This window comes from Bufo gargarizans, chromosome 2 (genome assembly GCF_014858855.1).
Source record: "Bufo gargarizans isolate SCDJY-AF-19 chromosome 2, ASM1485885v1, whole genome shotgun sequence".
Taxonomy (NCBI): domain Eukaryota; kingdom Metazoa; phylum Chordata; class Amphibia; order Anura; family Bufonidae; genus Bufo; species Bufo gargarizans.
In genome coordinates this window covers 262,657,544-262,674,706 of record NC_058081.1, presented here as the reverse complement: position 1 = coordinate 262,674,706, position 17,163 = coordinate 262,657,544, and the positions used below count along the sequence as shown (strand labels likewise).

Here is a 17,163-nt window from a genome sequence, read left to right as displayed (position 1 = left end):
TTATGGTAGGCGGAGTCTGCCCTTGTTCTGCTCTAGCGCTGGCCAATTGCAGCGCAGAGCTCACAGCCTGGGAGGTTATTTTCTTCCAGGCTGTGAGCTCTGCAATGCGATTGGCCAGCGCTACAGAAGAACAAGGGCAGACTCCGCCTACCATAACTTTGTGACCGGAGATACCGGAGGGTATAGCGGGAGAACGGAGCGGCGCCCAGGGATAATAGCGGGCACCGCTCTCCATGTCTGTATTCTTAGTTCGGTGTCATAATCGGTGAAAGGTCCACTTTAATCTTTCCAAAAATATATATATTAATCTTGCTCATTTTGTCCTGCTGCTGTCAGATTACGCTGTATTTTCATGTTGACAGGTTCCCTTTAACTTGCTACCCTAATCGCATCACCAGAAGTTGGCACAAATATACTGGCCAGTTGGTTTTACATTCCCCAGACCAGGTAGATGGTCCAAGGCACACATAATAACTTCATGCCTACCTTATTGTCTAACTCCCCTTATTTTAAATTGCATTACAAGCAGGATATGCCTTAGATGTTTGTCCTTTGCCATTTTTCTATATTGCCAGTTTCATTTGACTGTAAAGTGCTGTGAAATAAGCTGGTGAAATATTATTTATTTATTTTTTACTCTGGATTTAGCCTAATCAGTAAGACCTTTTTATTACACAAGAAGAAATAATACTTTCAGGAAAAATAGCTTTTTTTTACCCTACTGGCTTTTTCAAACATTTATGACATTATTTGAAGGACAGTAAGGCTGTGTTTATGCTTGCGTCAGTCCTCGCCATGTAATTTCCGTTGCTGAGTGATGCATTATAAATCAATGGTGGTGAAAAATGATTCACACAGTGCATCACAATGGCCTCAATGCATAATAATGGATCTAGCGTATCTATTATATAGCCTAACAGTTGGAAAGCTAATATAATATATATTCACAAAACATGAACATCATGCAGTAGTGTAAGATTATGTTTTAGACAAATGTAAAAAAAAAAACAACATGTGCACAGAAAGATTAAATAAGTTATATTTATCAATTAATACATTATAAACAACTAAAAGGCTTAAACAATTGGTGAATATTACTCATGTTAAAGCATAATTTATAGGCGAGAAAGGATCAGTTCATTACATTCATTGATTTAGTTTGAAGGGTGAAATATGACAACATGAAATCAATTTGACCCCTGCCAATCAGGAGAACAAAATGGCAGTGGCCCTAGGAAAATGGCATACCATTTTGTTAGCACTCGGCTCTGCCCTGCCCTCTTCCGATTAGATGCCACTGGTTACAGCTTTCAGATCCAGGCCAATTGGACATTATTGGCCTTCCCTAGCGTTATGCCAACAATGTTTCTGATGAGACAATCCATATAACGAAAATTATATTACATATAAGGAGCCTTTAAAATCAAGGGAAAGTTGCAAAAAATCACTAACGGAACAAAATCTTTTCTCTACCTTCTCTAAAAATAAAAATAAAAAATTGCTAATAAATTAAGTCAAAAGGAAGAATTAAACACATACATATGAGGGAAAAAAATGTAAAAATTGAATACAAACTAAACTACCTTTTTATATATTTGCTTACAAAAAATTTGCCCTTTTAATTTTTTTTCTAGGTTTTTAAACCATCTTACATAATGTGCTTACCCACTAGTAGCAATCATCTTTTGGTCTGAAATTCACATATGTAGTCTAAAAGTCTAAATTAATTTAATAGCGCTGGTGCATGGGATAAATTGTGCCATGAAAGTTTAGTTCACATATGTATGCACTTACGTTACATGCCTCTTAGTAACATTACACCAAAACTAAACATGCTGGTAATGTACAAATTACAGTATACTGGACAAGTTTCAGTATGCCAGTTTTACAATGTGAGGGTAGAGTGTATAACACATATACACATGTAAAAAAGAAATAATTCAAGTGAAACAAGCAAGTAAACATAATTGACCATGATCCTGCTACATATATTACCAAAGGAAAAGACAATATATCACGTGTACAGTAATGTTAGGCTAGGTGTTTGGTAAATCCGGTAGTCTGTTCCAGGAGAGGAGTAGACTACCTGAATTACTGTATCTGGTGTAGACGGACACCACTGTGGCCCGCCAGATTCCTATTCACTTTAAAGGGATCAGTCATGTTACCAGCATGAATGCTAGATGGTTTCTGAAAGAAAAATACCGGTCCCCCGATGGATGACACAGGATCCAGCAGGCCATGGCAGTGTCCAGCAATGCCGTACACAGTCATTTTTGGCTCGTCTGCTCCTCTGCCGGAACAGACTACTGGATTTACTGAACACAGGCGTGGATGCAGCATAAACCAATATTTCCTTGAGAGTAGAATTTATTATTCTGAAACAAAATGTTTCAAGACGATTTAAAAAACCTAAAACACATTATTTTCGTGAGAAAAGACAAATTTTTTAGCACTAAACAAAACTATATGATAGCTAGTTCCAAGCTAAAAAAGTTAATGTTAAACACAAAAATATAAAAACCATCACAAAGCTTCAAGTATTACACAGGAGCATCTTAAAGGGTTGCGTTATATAAATACAGGAAAATCCTGTAAATGGCCTCAATAACGAATGGATACTCATCTGTTTTCTGCACTGTTTCTTTGAGCGCTGCACTCCAGTCATCCTGCTGCTCACATCATCTGCAGCGGTGATTTTCCATTCACAGGCCACTGCTGCAGGCAATCGCGGGCCTCAGCCATGCACAAGATGTCTCAGCCAGGGACTGGCTGCAGTGGTGGCCTGTATGCACAGAATTTCACTGCTGAAGTAAACAAGGAGCAGTGGTGAGGAGAAAACAGGCAAGTATACGTTTGTTATTTTAGTCAGTTTACAGGGGTTGTCCGAGTTTTTATAAGACTCAGACAACCCCCTTAAGGGTACTTTCACACTAGCGTTTTTGTTTTCCGGCATAGAGTTCCGTCCTAGAGGCTCAATACCGGAAAAAAACGGATCAGTTTTATCCTAATTCATTCTGAATGGAGAGCATTCCATTCAGTATGCATCAGGAAGCATTTCCGTCCGCGCATGCGAAGACCATTAAATATGTGGGGGAAAAATAATACCGGATCTGTTTTTTTCGGATAACAATCGAAAACACGGATCCGGTATTGCATCCAGATCAGTCTCACAAATGCATCCATTTGCGTCCAGATTGCCGGAATCCTCCTTTCAAGTGTGAAAGTACACTAATAAGCAATAAATGATTCCTTCACATTAATTTTTGGAAAAATATAATAACCTTCCAGAAAAACCTGGTATCTTCAGAGAATTCTTCCTGACTTACGCAAGAGGATATCCATCTACAGTGACTATCTCACACAATTGCATGTTTCAGTATTTACAAAATACATAGATTGAAAGGGAGACTGTGAAATACAGAAATGAGGTTTTTGCTAAAAAGATAACATAAAAATGTACACAATACACAAGATTTAAAGTAATCTAGCTGGCCAGGCTGCTTTCTTTTGCAGCATGCAAAGAATGCACATAAAACACTGTAAAGGAGGGCGAAGGAGTCTCCAATACTGAGTTTTATCAAATGACTCCACTAGAATAGTATCTAAAATGTCTTGCATTTATTAACGAAAATTATTTCTTGTGGAGAATGCTTTTAAAAATACTTCTTCAGGAAACCGATGCCTTAGACCTTGTACTTCTCCCTTTGTTTTTTATATCCACAGTTGAATTAGTAGAAATAATTTTGTGATTCTTTTTATGTTGCTCCAAATCTTTCTTTTTAGCAAAGGCTTTACCACAGGTTTTACATTTAAGTAATGAAAAGTTTTTGGTCACCTTAACTTCAATGCCTGCATCACCCCCATCGTTTTTTTTGCTGGAGGTCGAGGACGGATCTTTTTTTGAAGTGTCTTTTTTACCCTTTTCTTGTTTGTGATGTTTTTTTGACGTTTTATCCATAATACACTCAATTGGCTTCTTGATGACCCGACTTTCCAAGTTTGCCGTTATTTTAATCAGAGCGCGTTGTGTCTTTTTGTGAACAACTGTTATGTGCCGGATAACATCACGTTTTCGACGGGTCTCATATGAGCAAAGAGGACATCTGTAAAATTTCACAAAAATGCAGTTGCCATCTGTATGCAGCTCAATGTGTTTTGCCAGGTTCTGCTTGGACGTGAATTGCCGTTTGCAGAGTTTACAGTACAGTTGTTTGAAATCAAAGCCAGCAGATAATTTTGACTTTCGATACTTCTTTTTGTCACTGGCAGGTGAAGAAACATTTTTAGGAGAACCTCCATCTCCCTTTGTTTTATTTTTTGCTGCAGATATACACTTTTTCTCCATTGTTGCCCCCTTAGATTCACTTTGAGGGGAACTTGTAGAAGAATGTGAGGAGGAGGAGTCTTCAAGTTTTACTTTGCCATTTGTGACAGCCACATGGCCTTCAGCTGATTTAGTATTATTTTCAGATTGTGATGTTTTATGTACTATTTGCATGTGCTTCTTCAGTAAGTATTTTGAAGTGTACCGTCTATTGCAAATAGAGCAACTAGAAGATGCAAGACTGAAATCTGACTTGGTTGAAGATTTTTTTGCACAAGGAATTGTTTTTACTCCCTTTTGAGGTGTTGCAATTTCAGGATTCGTACTTTTGCCAGGTTTTGCACTACTTTCTGTTATATAGTCTCGTCTCATACCCCGGTGAACTTCATCAATGTGTCTCCTTGTATTTGCCTTTGTAGCAAACGATTTCTGGCATATGTGACAGCTTTTACCTGTAGAATGGATTACGCTACCAAGTCCTTTTGTAGAAGACAAAGGTGTATTTCGTTGTACCTCAATACATTTCTTGATTTCTTCTAACTTTTTCTTGTGTACCTTTTTAACGTGACGGCGAATGCTCCTTCTACAATTAAAATCTTTTTTACAAATGCGACATAAAAATGGATTGCTATTGTTAGCTTTCTTAGCAGATCTTGCAACAAAACTGGAAGGATTAGGCTTATCTACATTTGAGAAACTAGAAGTATCCTCTATTGTAGTATTTTCAGAAGGTGAAATCACAGCTTCTGGAGTCAATGATGGTTGAGAGACAGCGACAGACTCATCCTCCTGAATATCAGAGTCTGGCACACCAGCACTGAGGTTTGCTTCATTGGCAGGCTTAACAACCTGAAACATTGCATTCTGGTTTGTTCGAATAGCTTCTAACTGTACGGCCACCTCTGGATTATTTGCTCTTGGGCACACCGACTCCACTAGATCCTTTACTACTTGACTTTGATTATTTCCGTTTGGAGGATCTATATCAGAAACAAACATCAAATCATGTGAGCACTTGTCAGCCGGATCAGCTATATTGAACCTGGCATATTGTCTGGTAGGGTTGACCCTGCTAATTAAAATGACATATTTTATTCTTTATGCAAATAAGGGATTCAGTGCCTGAAGGGATGGGCCTAACCCCTTGGTGCACCTGAGCTCTTCAGCTTTGAGTGCTGGTCACACCCCTCTGTGTACTGAAGCCCTCATTTGCATAAAGAATAAAAGTCTTTTTTCTTGGGAAAACAACAACTAAGGTGTAATTTTTAATCAGCAGAATCAATCCTAAAAGGCAGTATACATTTTTACTTGATTTATTAAAACTTTTTTCATCATATCACTAATATGTATTCTTGCTTCTGTACATGGTGGAGCTTCCACTCCACCTTTGCGTAACTGCCTCTGTTCATAGATCAAGAAATTTTTTAAAATTACCTAAATCTAAGTGGTTGCTAATTCATACAAAAGAACAAAAATACTGATGCCTTGCAGGCAAAATTTTGCACAAGTTTTCTTTGTACACATCAAAAAATCTTCAAGTGCATTAAATATTATGACTAGCACTGGCTTTCTGCCTGACAACTAGGTCTTTCAAGGTTAGATCATGGACTTAATAAATGATGTAATGTATAAAGGCCCCTTTACATTGCTCAATTGCGCAGATGATTGTTGGGAAAAAAAAGTGTTCCTTGCAGGCAATGGTCTGCTTGTCAGCGATCTCCTCCACACTATGGGAAGGAGCAATTGCTAATGCAGAGTGCTGTTTAGACAGCACAATCTGCTGCCAGCAAATGACGATTTAAGTCTGCAGAAACAATTTATTACCCAATGAACGAGCGAAACGCCTCTAATCAGCAGAACCTTTACATTGGCCAATTATCTTATGAACGCTTGTTAGGAGTTATCTGCCACAACAGTTTTTTTTAATTCTCCAAAATTATACAATAAGGCACCTTGCAGACGAGTGTGTCCGGATTAGGTCCGGATGCGTTCCGGGTGCATTGCGGCAAACCCGCGTGAGTAGGTACGTAATTGCAGTCAGTTTTGACTGCGATTGCGTTCCGTTGTCCAGTTTTTATCGCGCGGGTGCAACGCGTTTTGCACACACATGATAAAAAACTGACTGTGGTACCCAGACCCAAACTTCTTCACTGAAGTTCAGGTTTGGGTTCAAGGTTGTGTAGATGTAATTATTTTCCCTTATAATATGGTTATAAGGGAAAATAATAGTATTCTTTAATACAGAATGCTTAGTACAAGGTCAATTGAGGGTTAAAAAAAATAATAATAATTAACTCACCTCCTCCAATTGACCGCGTAGCTGCCGGTCTCCTGTTCTTTCTTCAGGACCTGTCAAAGGACCTGTGGTGACGTCACTGAGCTCATCACATGGTCCAATCACATGGTCCATCACCATGGTGATGGTCCATGTGATGTGACATCACCACAGGTCCTTTATCCGGCAGCTCATGATTAAAGTAGAGAGAAGAGATCGGCAACTATGCGATCAAGAGGAGGAGGTGAGTTAATAGACTCATCTTAGCAACCATGCGTGAAAATCGCACCGCATCCGCACTTGGTTGCGATTTTCACGCAGCCCTATTCACTTCTATGTGATAAACGCACAACATAGAGCATGCTGCTATTTTTACGCAACGCACAAGTGATGTGTGATCACTGCTCATGTGCACAGACCCATAGAAATGAATGAGTCTGGATTCAGTGCGGGTGCTGCGTGTGCTATGCGTTCACGTCACGCATTGCACCCGCGCGGAAAACTCGCTCATGTGAAAGGGGCCTAAGAGTCTTAGTCAAAGACTTTCAGCAGAGATCTTAAAAACCATGAAGGATAAGATATCAGAAAACTACATAATACAAATATTCTTAATTTGCTTAAACTGGAATACTCTAATATCAATTCCAAAAAAGTGAAATGTATTGTAAGGCTGGAACCACACATGCTGTATTTAAGGCAGTGGGTCCAAAATGGAGAAAAAGTACAGTAGAAAGATACTACTCTTTGGCTCAAAAATGCTAGAATACAGCACGTGTGAGATTACAGTTCTGTCCTTCGGCATTACATACATCACTTAAAGATGCTTTGAGTGAACTCCCAACATCTTATTGTACTTTTTTTTCCCAGCAAAAGGCTCACCTTCATCTACCTGCAGCTTGGATAAACAGTAAAATTGTTTGTGTGTGATCAAATTCGGCAATCCTCGGAAAAGGCTGCGACAAGATTTACATTCAAATATAGTCTCTACTTCTCGTAATAGCATCAGTCTAAGCTGCTTCGTGCCTATAAAAATTAAAAAAGTAAAACAAATGTCGCCTCAAATTAGAGACCGTATACACATACAATATGCAAATTAACAAAAATGAGGGAACGTAATACAGCTCAACACTAAATCATTTTGCAAGGTCCAAATCTCGGGAAAATAACAGAAATCCAGCACTGCGTCTTGATAAAACGATTCTTTATTGGTGACTTCTTGAAAAGATCCATAAAGAATCGTTTTATTGAGACACAGTGCTGGATTTCTTTTACCATACATATACAATATATTCAAAACTGCATCAAACACTCCAATCAGGCCATAAGGGGGAGTGGTAAACAGGGGAGAGGAGGACATGGAGCAAAGCTCTGAGGAGCTAGGCCTGCCTTTGGGTGCTCCAATCACCTAATTTGCATAAAAACAAAAGTAATAACTATACTGTAACGACAGGGATCATTTTATTCGTCATAATCAACCCTACCAGACGGCATGAATGGTTAAACAGAGTTGATCATTTTGATAGATGCAATTTAAGAAGAGAAAAAGCAAAACTAGCATTAAAAATTGTTTAATAGAGGTAGTGAGAGATTGATATACCTATATGCATCCACCTAATAAATATAAAAAATGTTTCTAACCAACCAGAAATATTCCATACACATACATACTATATATTGTACCTTAATTGTTCTTTCATTGTTAAAGGGTGCCTATGCAAATCAAAACTTGGCCCCCATATACAGAATTGTAGATAAGCATCTGATTGGTGGGGATCCAATCACTGGAACCCCCATGAGACCAGTGAACATGGGTTCCCAAATCCCCTAAATGCATGGAGTGGAGCCATGACTCCATTTATTCTTTATGGGACTGCCAGGCATAGCCAAGCGCTGTGCTCAGCTATTATCAGCAGTTCCACAGAGAACGAGTGAAGCAGTGGCATTCATGCTCAACTACTATTGAATTCATTTGGGGAATCAGGACCAGCAATGTTAAGACCACATTTGGCGTGTCCATTTACCATATGCACTGAGAAAACCTCCAGACTAAACATGCACAACTACAGACCAAAACAAATAACAAGAGGACATCCATTTGACATAAGCTATGCAGATACTGTATATGTTGGGTATACATTTAATTTTCTTTACTGTACAGGAAAAATCTTGGTGGGAGACTCCGCATCCGAGAACCTCTGCAGTATACACTCAGTCGAATCACATTATTATGACCACTTCCTACTTCTGACATCGGCAACAGGTAGCTCATGAAGGAATTCACGTGTCATGAACTGGCTTGGTGGGTATATAAGGTGTGAGATAGGCCGTCTGCACACATATCCCTTGTTGCTGTCATGGGTAAATGGGGCAAATTATCAGAGTTGCAAAAAGGGATGATTATTGGCTTTCAGGCCAAAGGTGTATTGCTGAAACTATGCAGTTTGTTAACGGTTCGCATGCTGCTGTGGCTAAAGTGTATAGTGAGTGGACAAATGGAACCATTGTGAATAAGTGACATGGAGGCTGTGGAGCATCCACGTGCCATTGATGCGAGAGGTGAATGCTGGCTACAAAGGTGTGCAAGGGTGGATTGACAAGCTGCTGTTGAGCAGCTAATAGCAAAATGAACCAGGGCGCTACCAGACGTGTCTAAAACAACGTTCCCTACACCTACTGCGTATAGGGCTCAGAAGAAGATGTATGGTCACTGCACCTCTGCAGGAAAGGAAAAGCTTCAATTTTCACCGCAGTATCGGAATTGGACCTCCCCTGACTGGCAAAGGGTTGCATTCTATGATGAGTCAAGTTTTCTGCTTTATCAAACTGATGGACCTTGGTGTGTCAGAAGAGAAACATCAGAGAGAACACACCCTAAAACCATTGCTGAAGAACACAAGCTGGTGATGGGAGTGTTGTGGTCTGTGGAATATTGAGGCTCTCTCAACCGATTTGGGTAAGAATCCATCCTTGCAGATCACATACACCCATGCATGGTGATGGTCTTCCCTAGGGCAGATAGGATCTTCCAGTAAGACAATGCAACATGTAACGCCACTAGAAATATCTGACACTGGTAGGAAAAGCATGACCAAGACTTCCAAGTACTACTGGCCCCCCTAATTCCCCAGACTTTAAGCCAATTGAGCATCTGTCGTACCACCTCGATCGTCGCATTCGCTCCATCGATTCTCCCCACACATCCCCCAGCAGATGTGGAATGCACTGCATTCAGCATAGCTCTAGATACCTGTGACAACCTACCAGGACCTTATTGGGGGACTCCCAGCCTGTCTAACTGTTGTAAGTTACTCTGGATATTAGAAGCTGGCCATAATAATGTGACTTGACTGTCTACTTCTGATACATCTCTAAGTTAACATATAAAGTTATGTCAAGAAAAATATATCCACTTTTTTTTTATTTATAATATTCTCACGCTACTTTTATGGCTATACAAAGATTGCAAAAATAAAATACAAATGGCATATACGGTATGTTTTACTGGCAACTACAATATTGCTTCACTTCTGTACTATGGAAGACTGTAAGAGACTCCAGTCTCATAAAATAATAACACAAGGTATGCAATCAATTTATGATTGATAGGGTCTGACCTTTACCTCCCCCCCCCCTCCGTCACCAATCCTGATACTGTGGTCCCCTCACCGGCACAGTGGCTGTTTAGGGAACTACAATATGTCCTATTTACATGAATGGAACTGTGCTGCAGTTCCTGTACAAAGTGGGTGGGGGAAAGACATTCTCAGGATCGGTGCTGTACCAGAGGTCGGACTGGCATTGATCATAAAGTGACTGCATATCCCAGCAATATGCTATTAGTTTGAGTGAATAGCCATTCAACTACATATTTTATTAATTAGGTAAAAATAAGAGATATCATACCCGATCTGAAACATTCAATAATTTGTAGAATGCCCGATTTTGCAGTCTGAACAGGCTGTTGTAATAACGGTGGGTCTCCAGGCTCCAAAACCTTTTCTGCAATATAGAAATGATCCACAGAGCATTCATTGAAACATTCTTGATAGGCAGCTCATCATTTTTGGAGGTTTCAGAAATGTGTTTGTGATGTACAGATCTTATGTCATTTCAAGCACAGAGTATGTGTAAACGTCTTGAGGGGAAAGGTGAAATTTCTCACAATTCTGTATAAATATAGCATTTGCTGTGGATTTGCCATGGATTTCACCCTATGCATTGCAAAGAGTGAATCCACAGCATAAATCATCATGAGGTGGCACACTGCAGGTCAATTTCTGCTGTAGATGCATTCCACAATTTGGTAAAGTCCCATTCACTTCACTGGTACTGTAATGTGCTGACTTTCCACATGTAATTCTGCTTCAGAAAGTCTGCAGTGCATCTGCCACATGTGAACATACCCTAAAGCTACATTCACCCAACAGTGAAAAACCGCTGTCACACAACCATTTTAAGAACATTGTTAGTCAATGGGTTATTCACATGGCTGTGTTCTTGACATCCCGTGAAAAACCACCATAAAAAAAAAGGACCTAATTTGTCAATTTTCAAGGGGAACAATTCTAACAGCCATTTCCCAGAAAGGCAGCATGTGACAGAGGTAATCAGAATATTCAGATTCAGCTTTACAGACATTTGTTTCAGTAAATACTTCTATTACCATGAAATAAAAATTCTGGTTCAGCTTTTATTAAAACTGTAGGAGTGTGCTGTTCCTCTTTTATTCCTCCTAGAAATGCATGCACACACTGAAAACTGTTACCATTCCCCTAAGGCCCCATGCACACGGCCGTGTTTCACAGCCGTGTGCGGGCCGTGGAACCGCGGCCTGGATCCCTCCTGAGAGCAGGAGCGCACGGCGTCACTGGTTGCTATGACGCCGTGCGCTCCCTGCTGCCGGCACAGTACAGTAATACACTGGTATAGATCATACCAGTGTATTACTTTATTGCGGCGGCAGCAGGGAGCGCACGGCGTCATAGCAACCAGTGACGCCGTGCGCTCCTGCTCTCAGGAGGGATCCAGGCCGCGGTTCCACGGCCCGCACACGGCTGTGAAACACGGCCATGTGCATGGGGCCTTATCAAAAGGGTGCATCCTTATGCGGTCAGTAGACATTGAACTGTTTAATTCAGTGCTCAGCAATCATTTTTTTCACAAAAAAAGTGACAAGTAAAATGAAAAAAAATAATAATAAATACAGAAAATATACCACTAAATAAATAGATGAATTTATCAAATACGAGCTTTCTGATCACAGATTCCCCCTTAATAAAAATGACTTCTAAAAAGGGACTTTTTCCATGCAGAAGAGTATCTAAAATTACCGTAACATGCTGTGGAGAAATATAAAGTCTAGAAACCGAAAACAGGAAACCGGCAGTAACATGTTTTCTATCTGGTACAAAGTAATAAATCCATAAGCTGGTCAGAGTATCTGAAGGCTGTTTTTATTTGTTGTGCTCACATATGCATACTGTAATTGAAGAGAATACAGAATGTCACCAGGCGCAAGTGCCAAAAGGAAGAAAAACGTACCTTTTATAATCTGAGATATAAAAGTAAGAGATCATAAAACAACCAATCTGGACAGAGATACAACCCTCTTGCAGGATACCTCACAGAATCATTCTTCACCGTCAAGTCTTAACACAGGCAGATGATATAATGTTCTTTACTCCAGGCATGCTCCACAGAAAAACCTTTATCAGGAACGATGCAGAGCCGCCCAGAATAGTGAAGCTGTGCGATTTATGCTACTCACAAACACAAATGAAAAGCAGCGTGTGCCCCAGAAGTTTTTGAGCGGAACTTAAGTTGGGCTAGTAGCTGTGAGAAATCAGCGTGGATTTTATGCGCTTTTGGCTACATGCACACGACCGTGCCGGTTTTTTGCGGTCTGCAAACCGCGGATCCGCAAAGAATGGAAGCCGCCCGTGTGCCTTCCGCAATTTGCAGAATGGAACGGGCGGCCATTGATATAACTGCCTATTCTTGTCTGTTTTGCGGACAAGAATAGGACATGTTATATTTTTTTTGCGGGGACGCGGGACGGAGCAACGGATGCGGACAGCACACTGAGTGTTGTCCGCATCTTTTGCGGCCCCATTGAAGTGAATGGGTCCGCATTCGAGCCGCTAAAACGGCGGCTCGGATGCGGACCCAAAGAATGGCCGTGTGCATGAGGCCTTTGTGTGCTTCATGTGCCTAATTTTCATTTGTGTTTGTGAGTACCATAAATCACACTGTTTTACTGAATTGTGCGATGGTTCACTATTCTGGGCGGCTCTGTTAAAGGTTTTTCTGTGGAGCATGTCTGGACTAAAAAGGACCTTTCACCACTTCTGACAGGCCCGTTTTAATAGCTTCATGTATTCCCCATGTAATAATAATTCTGGAGCATCTATTCTTATGATTCCATGCTGTGCCATTCCTTAATTTTTTGTACTAGAAGTTATGAATGAATTGCTAGCAGTCTGCAGTAAGGGTACAGAGGGGTGTTACCAGTAGTGTCCCTGCACAGTCTCACTCTATCCAATCAGATTGTGGTTACCGCCCCTCTGTACCTTCACTGGGGAATGCATGAAGGAGTGTTGACCGGTCCTCTTTAAAGATCATTATACCATCTGCCGCTGTTCAGATTCAGTGTGGTATCCTATGACTACATGAAAATGCAAGAAGGTTGGATCTCGGAACAGATTGGTTGTTTTATGAATGCATAAGCTTTTACTTTTATGACTATTATTTGAAACTTGACCTCTCCCATTCTCATCCTGCAGCGCTTTATTTAAATAGACTGCCAAAGGGGTTCCATTATTACTTCTGTATAATCCGAGATATGCATGCAAGATGTTTTTGTTCCAGAAATTTTCATAGTTCAAATAACTTTAATTCAATACGGCAATTCATATTGACTTTCGGCTAGAATTTCCTGTAAGGCTGAGTTCACACTTCAATTATTTGGCCAGTTATTTTTATCAGTTAGTAAAAGCCTACTCAAAGATCAGTTGTAATAGAAAGGTCTGCTCCTGTTCTGTGGAATTTCTGATAGAAATAACTGAAGTGTGAACTCAGCCTTAAAGGGAACCTGTCACAGTTTAATGGTGTCCTAAGGGCAACAAAAATAAGTGACTGATTCTCTTAGCAAAATGCTGGGTCACTTCATTTAATTGACGCAGTCAATCTGCCAACATCTTGTATTGAAAAGCTCCAGCTCGTAATGATGAGACCTGAATATTCATGAGCTCCTGACTCTCCCCGCCTACCTGCTGTTTTGACGGTTTTTTTACATATGAATCAGCAGCAGGTGGGCAGGGGAGTGGCTATAGCTCTGAATAAAAACAAAACAAAACGCTGGACTCACTGACATCACGCTGGACTCAAATCGGCTCATTAGCATGCAGCATGTGGCATCTTTTTGTGTATATTATGAGGTAACCATCTGTTACACCAGTAAGTGAATACATCTAAGGCACTTTTTAGTAGTTAATGATTGTATATAATTAGTTAGATTATAATCAAATATCCACATGACAGGTTCCCTTTACGCCTCATTCACACATCAGTGTTCGGTCAGTGATTTAAATCAGTGATTTTGAGCCAAAACCAGGTGCGGCTCTAAACACAGAACTGGCGCAGATCTTATAGTTTCTCTGTGCAGGCTCCAAACCTGGTTTTGGCTGACAATCACTGATGGAAATCACTGACCAAAACCCTGATGTGTGAATGAGGCTTTTGGCAGATGCTCAAAAATACTATTAGAAGAATCAGTAACAGAGATGTCTCCTTGGCGCCCATTCCTCGAATGGCATCCTTCTAAAGATTTTAAGCCGGCTAGATGTCTCATAACATGGTTTATATGGAGAGACAAAGACTCGCCAATCATTGCTCAATGGCAGGCAAAGGTGGATCAGGAGGAGCTGTATGGCTGGGAGACAAAGACCAGACACAAATTTCCAGAGGATAGATCACCAGAATACAAGTCTCAGAAAACCCCTTTAAACTGTCTAATACATGTTTGAAATATGTTCTCCAAGGCTGTTTAAAAGGTGCAATTTTCCTGTACATTCCTACTGCTTCATACCACTACAGATTTTATGCAAATCCCTTTATCGCAGTTAAATTATTACACGGCCGACAAGTACTACATTGACTTTAACAGTACAGCAATCTTCGTATAACAGTAGAAATAACTATTGCTGATAAGACAGTGAGCAGTAGACTCTGCACAACAAGATTTGCAGCTGGAGATCTTTGACGAATGAGATGTGGCAGACTTGTAATGTTCCAGAACGTGATGGATACCAGTTTGTAAAAAAATGACAGATTTTTCAGGTTCTTGATCAACAAGAGAGAACATGGCAGCAGACGACAATGTCCTCCACAAAAGCTTGGAGATTGATCAGGTTGCCAACTTTATGCAGTGAGATTACTGCTGGTTTAAGCTACGTGCACACGACCGTATGTGTTTTGCGGTCCGCAAAAAAAAAAAAAAGGGATGACATCCGTTATGCCATCTGTTTTTTTTTTTTTTTTTGCAGATCCATTGTAACAATGCCTAAAACGGACAAGAATAGGACATGTTCTATTTTTTTTTTTTGCAGGGCTACGGAACGGACATACTGATGTGGAGAGCACACCGTGTGCTGCCCGCATTTTTTTGCAGACCCATTGAAATGAATGGGTCTGCATCCCATCTGCAAAAAAAAAAACTGACACGGAAACAAAATAAGTTTGTGTGCATGTAGTCTTATTCTGTCATGCACCATTATCACTCCTACAAGTTCCTTTTTTACATTGTAATCCACTCCCTTCATATGTTATGCATTTTATTAAAAGGGACATCCTCTTAGCAGCTCAATGAATGATGACTAGGCATAAGAACAGTCCATGACCATTTACATTGTGCTCAGGTCTTAGTGGAGCTGCCATGCGAGCTCTGTATCGTTTTGCTTAAAAGTGAGTCTGTTGAGTCAGCATACAGCTGCAATGATGTACAGCCAGGGGTTAGTTGTGCTGACGGTGGGAGCCTTTTTTGCATTCAAATGTGTTATTTTTCTCCTCCACATGCTCCCCAAGTGCCTATCTAACATGCTGCAGCGGGTCCAGCCCCCCCCCCCCCCAGACGTCTGCACAGCATTATTCACAATCAGGACGGTTTTGTGGGCGGAGCTAACATAGCCCCACCCCCTATCCTTTGCCGCACTTGCTCCTGGCTGCAAGACTTAAACCAGACTGGGATGACTGGACCTTCTGCTCCCTCCCTGTGGAATATGTTGGCGCTATATAAATAAATATTATTATTTAGCGCTGCCCTAGCCGGTAAAGTGGCCGGAGGGGCGAAGATATGTGGATGGGGATATGTCTGGGTTCAGCTCTGAACCAGGGCAACCCCTTGAAACTAATGAAGACGACATTGTTTAGGTGGTCTGCATTGTCAATGGGAGCGGGGCAGTTGGCGTATAGATTAAGAATCTGAGGTCGACATCTGAATCCAAATTAGCAGTGTCTTTTTTTTTTTTTTTTTCCAGTACTTTTGGGGGGGGGGCAGCAGAACAGGGCTGCTAATAAAGGCATCTGTAGAGCCAAGTCACACATGGCGGCAGTATTACAGCCAGCTGAGGGATCACCGTGTGTCATCCACAGGTCCCCCGTCACCGTGCGTCATCCACAGGTCCCCCGTCACCGTGCGTCATCCACAGGTCCCCCGTCACCGTGCGTCATCCAAAGGTCCCCCGTCACCGTGCGTCATCCAAAGGTCCCCCGTCACCGTGCGTCATCCAAAGGTCCCCCGTCACCGTGCGTCATCCAAAGGTCCCCCGTCACCGTGCGTCATCCAAAGGTCCCCCGTCACCGTGCGTCATCCAAAGGTCCCCCGTCACCGTGCGTCATCCAAAGGTCCCCCGTCACCGTGCGTCATCCAAAGGTCCCCCGTCACCGTGCGTCATCCAAAGGTCCCCCGTCACCGTGCGTCATCCAAAGGTCCCCCGTCACCGTGCGTCATCCAAAGGTCCCCCGTCACCGTGCGTCATCCAAAGGTCCCCCGTCACCGCGTGTCATCCAAAGGTCCCCCGTCACCGCGTGTCATCCAAAGGTCCCCCGTCACCGTGCGTCATCCAAAGGTCCCCCGTCACCGTGCGTCATCCACAGGTCCCCCGTCACCGTGCGTCATCCACAGGTCCCCCGTCACCGTGCGTCATCCACAGGTCCCCCGTCACCGTGTGTCATCCACAGGTCCCCCGTCACCGTGTGTCATCCACAGGTCCCCCATTAACAGTGTCATCCACAGATCCCCCATAACAGTGTGCATGTGCAGCATTATCTCCATTCACTGCTATGGAATTGCCAGTAATCAGCTATTTACAGAGCCATGCATGCACATTGGGGTCCGGATAGAACAACCCCTTTTTTTTAACTTGTGGTTTTAAAAAACTGCACCATAGAAAAAAATAAGTGCCCTGGCCATTCGTCATGCGGGTTCCATGTCCAGAATTCCCATTGAAAATAGGCAAGAAAGAAAATCCACAGCAAAACTGCATTAAAAATTGTGTTATAAAAT

General features: G+C 41.5%; 1 protein-coding gene across 2 annotated transcripts in view; it reads right to left on the bottom strand.

Moving 5' to 3' along the window:
* Positions 1 to 1,035: 1,035 nt before the first annotated feature.
* Positions 1,036 to 17,163, bottom strand: part of ZNF800 (zinc finger protein 800) — a 46,093-nt gene continuing 29,965 nt past the window's right edge. For both annotated transcript variants that reach the window (XM_044276923.1, XM_044276924.1), the window contains 3 exons: positions 10,506 to 10,601; positions 7,482 to 7,625; positions 1,036 to 5,307 (listed from right to left, as the gene is read on the bottom strand). In XM_044276923.1, coding sequence (XP_044132858.1) covers positions 3,671 to 5,307; positions 7,482 to 7,625; positions 10,506 to 10,601 — 1,877 coding nt within the window. In that variant the 3' untranslated portion in view covers positions 1,036 to 3,670. The remainder of the gene's footprint in view (positions 5,308 to 7,481; positions 7,626 to 10,505; positions 10,602 to 17,163) is intronic.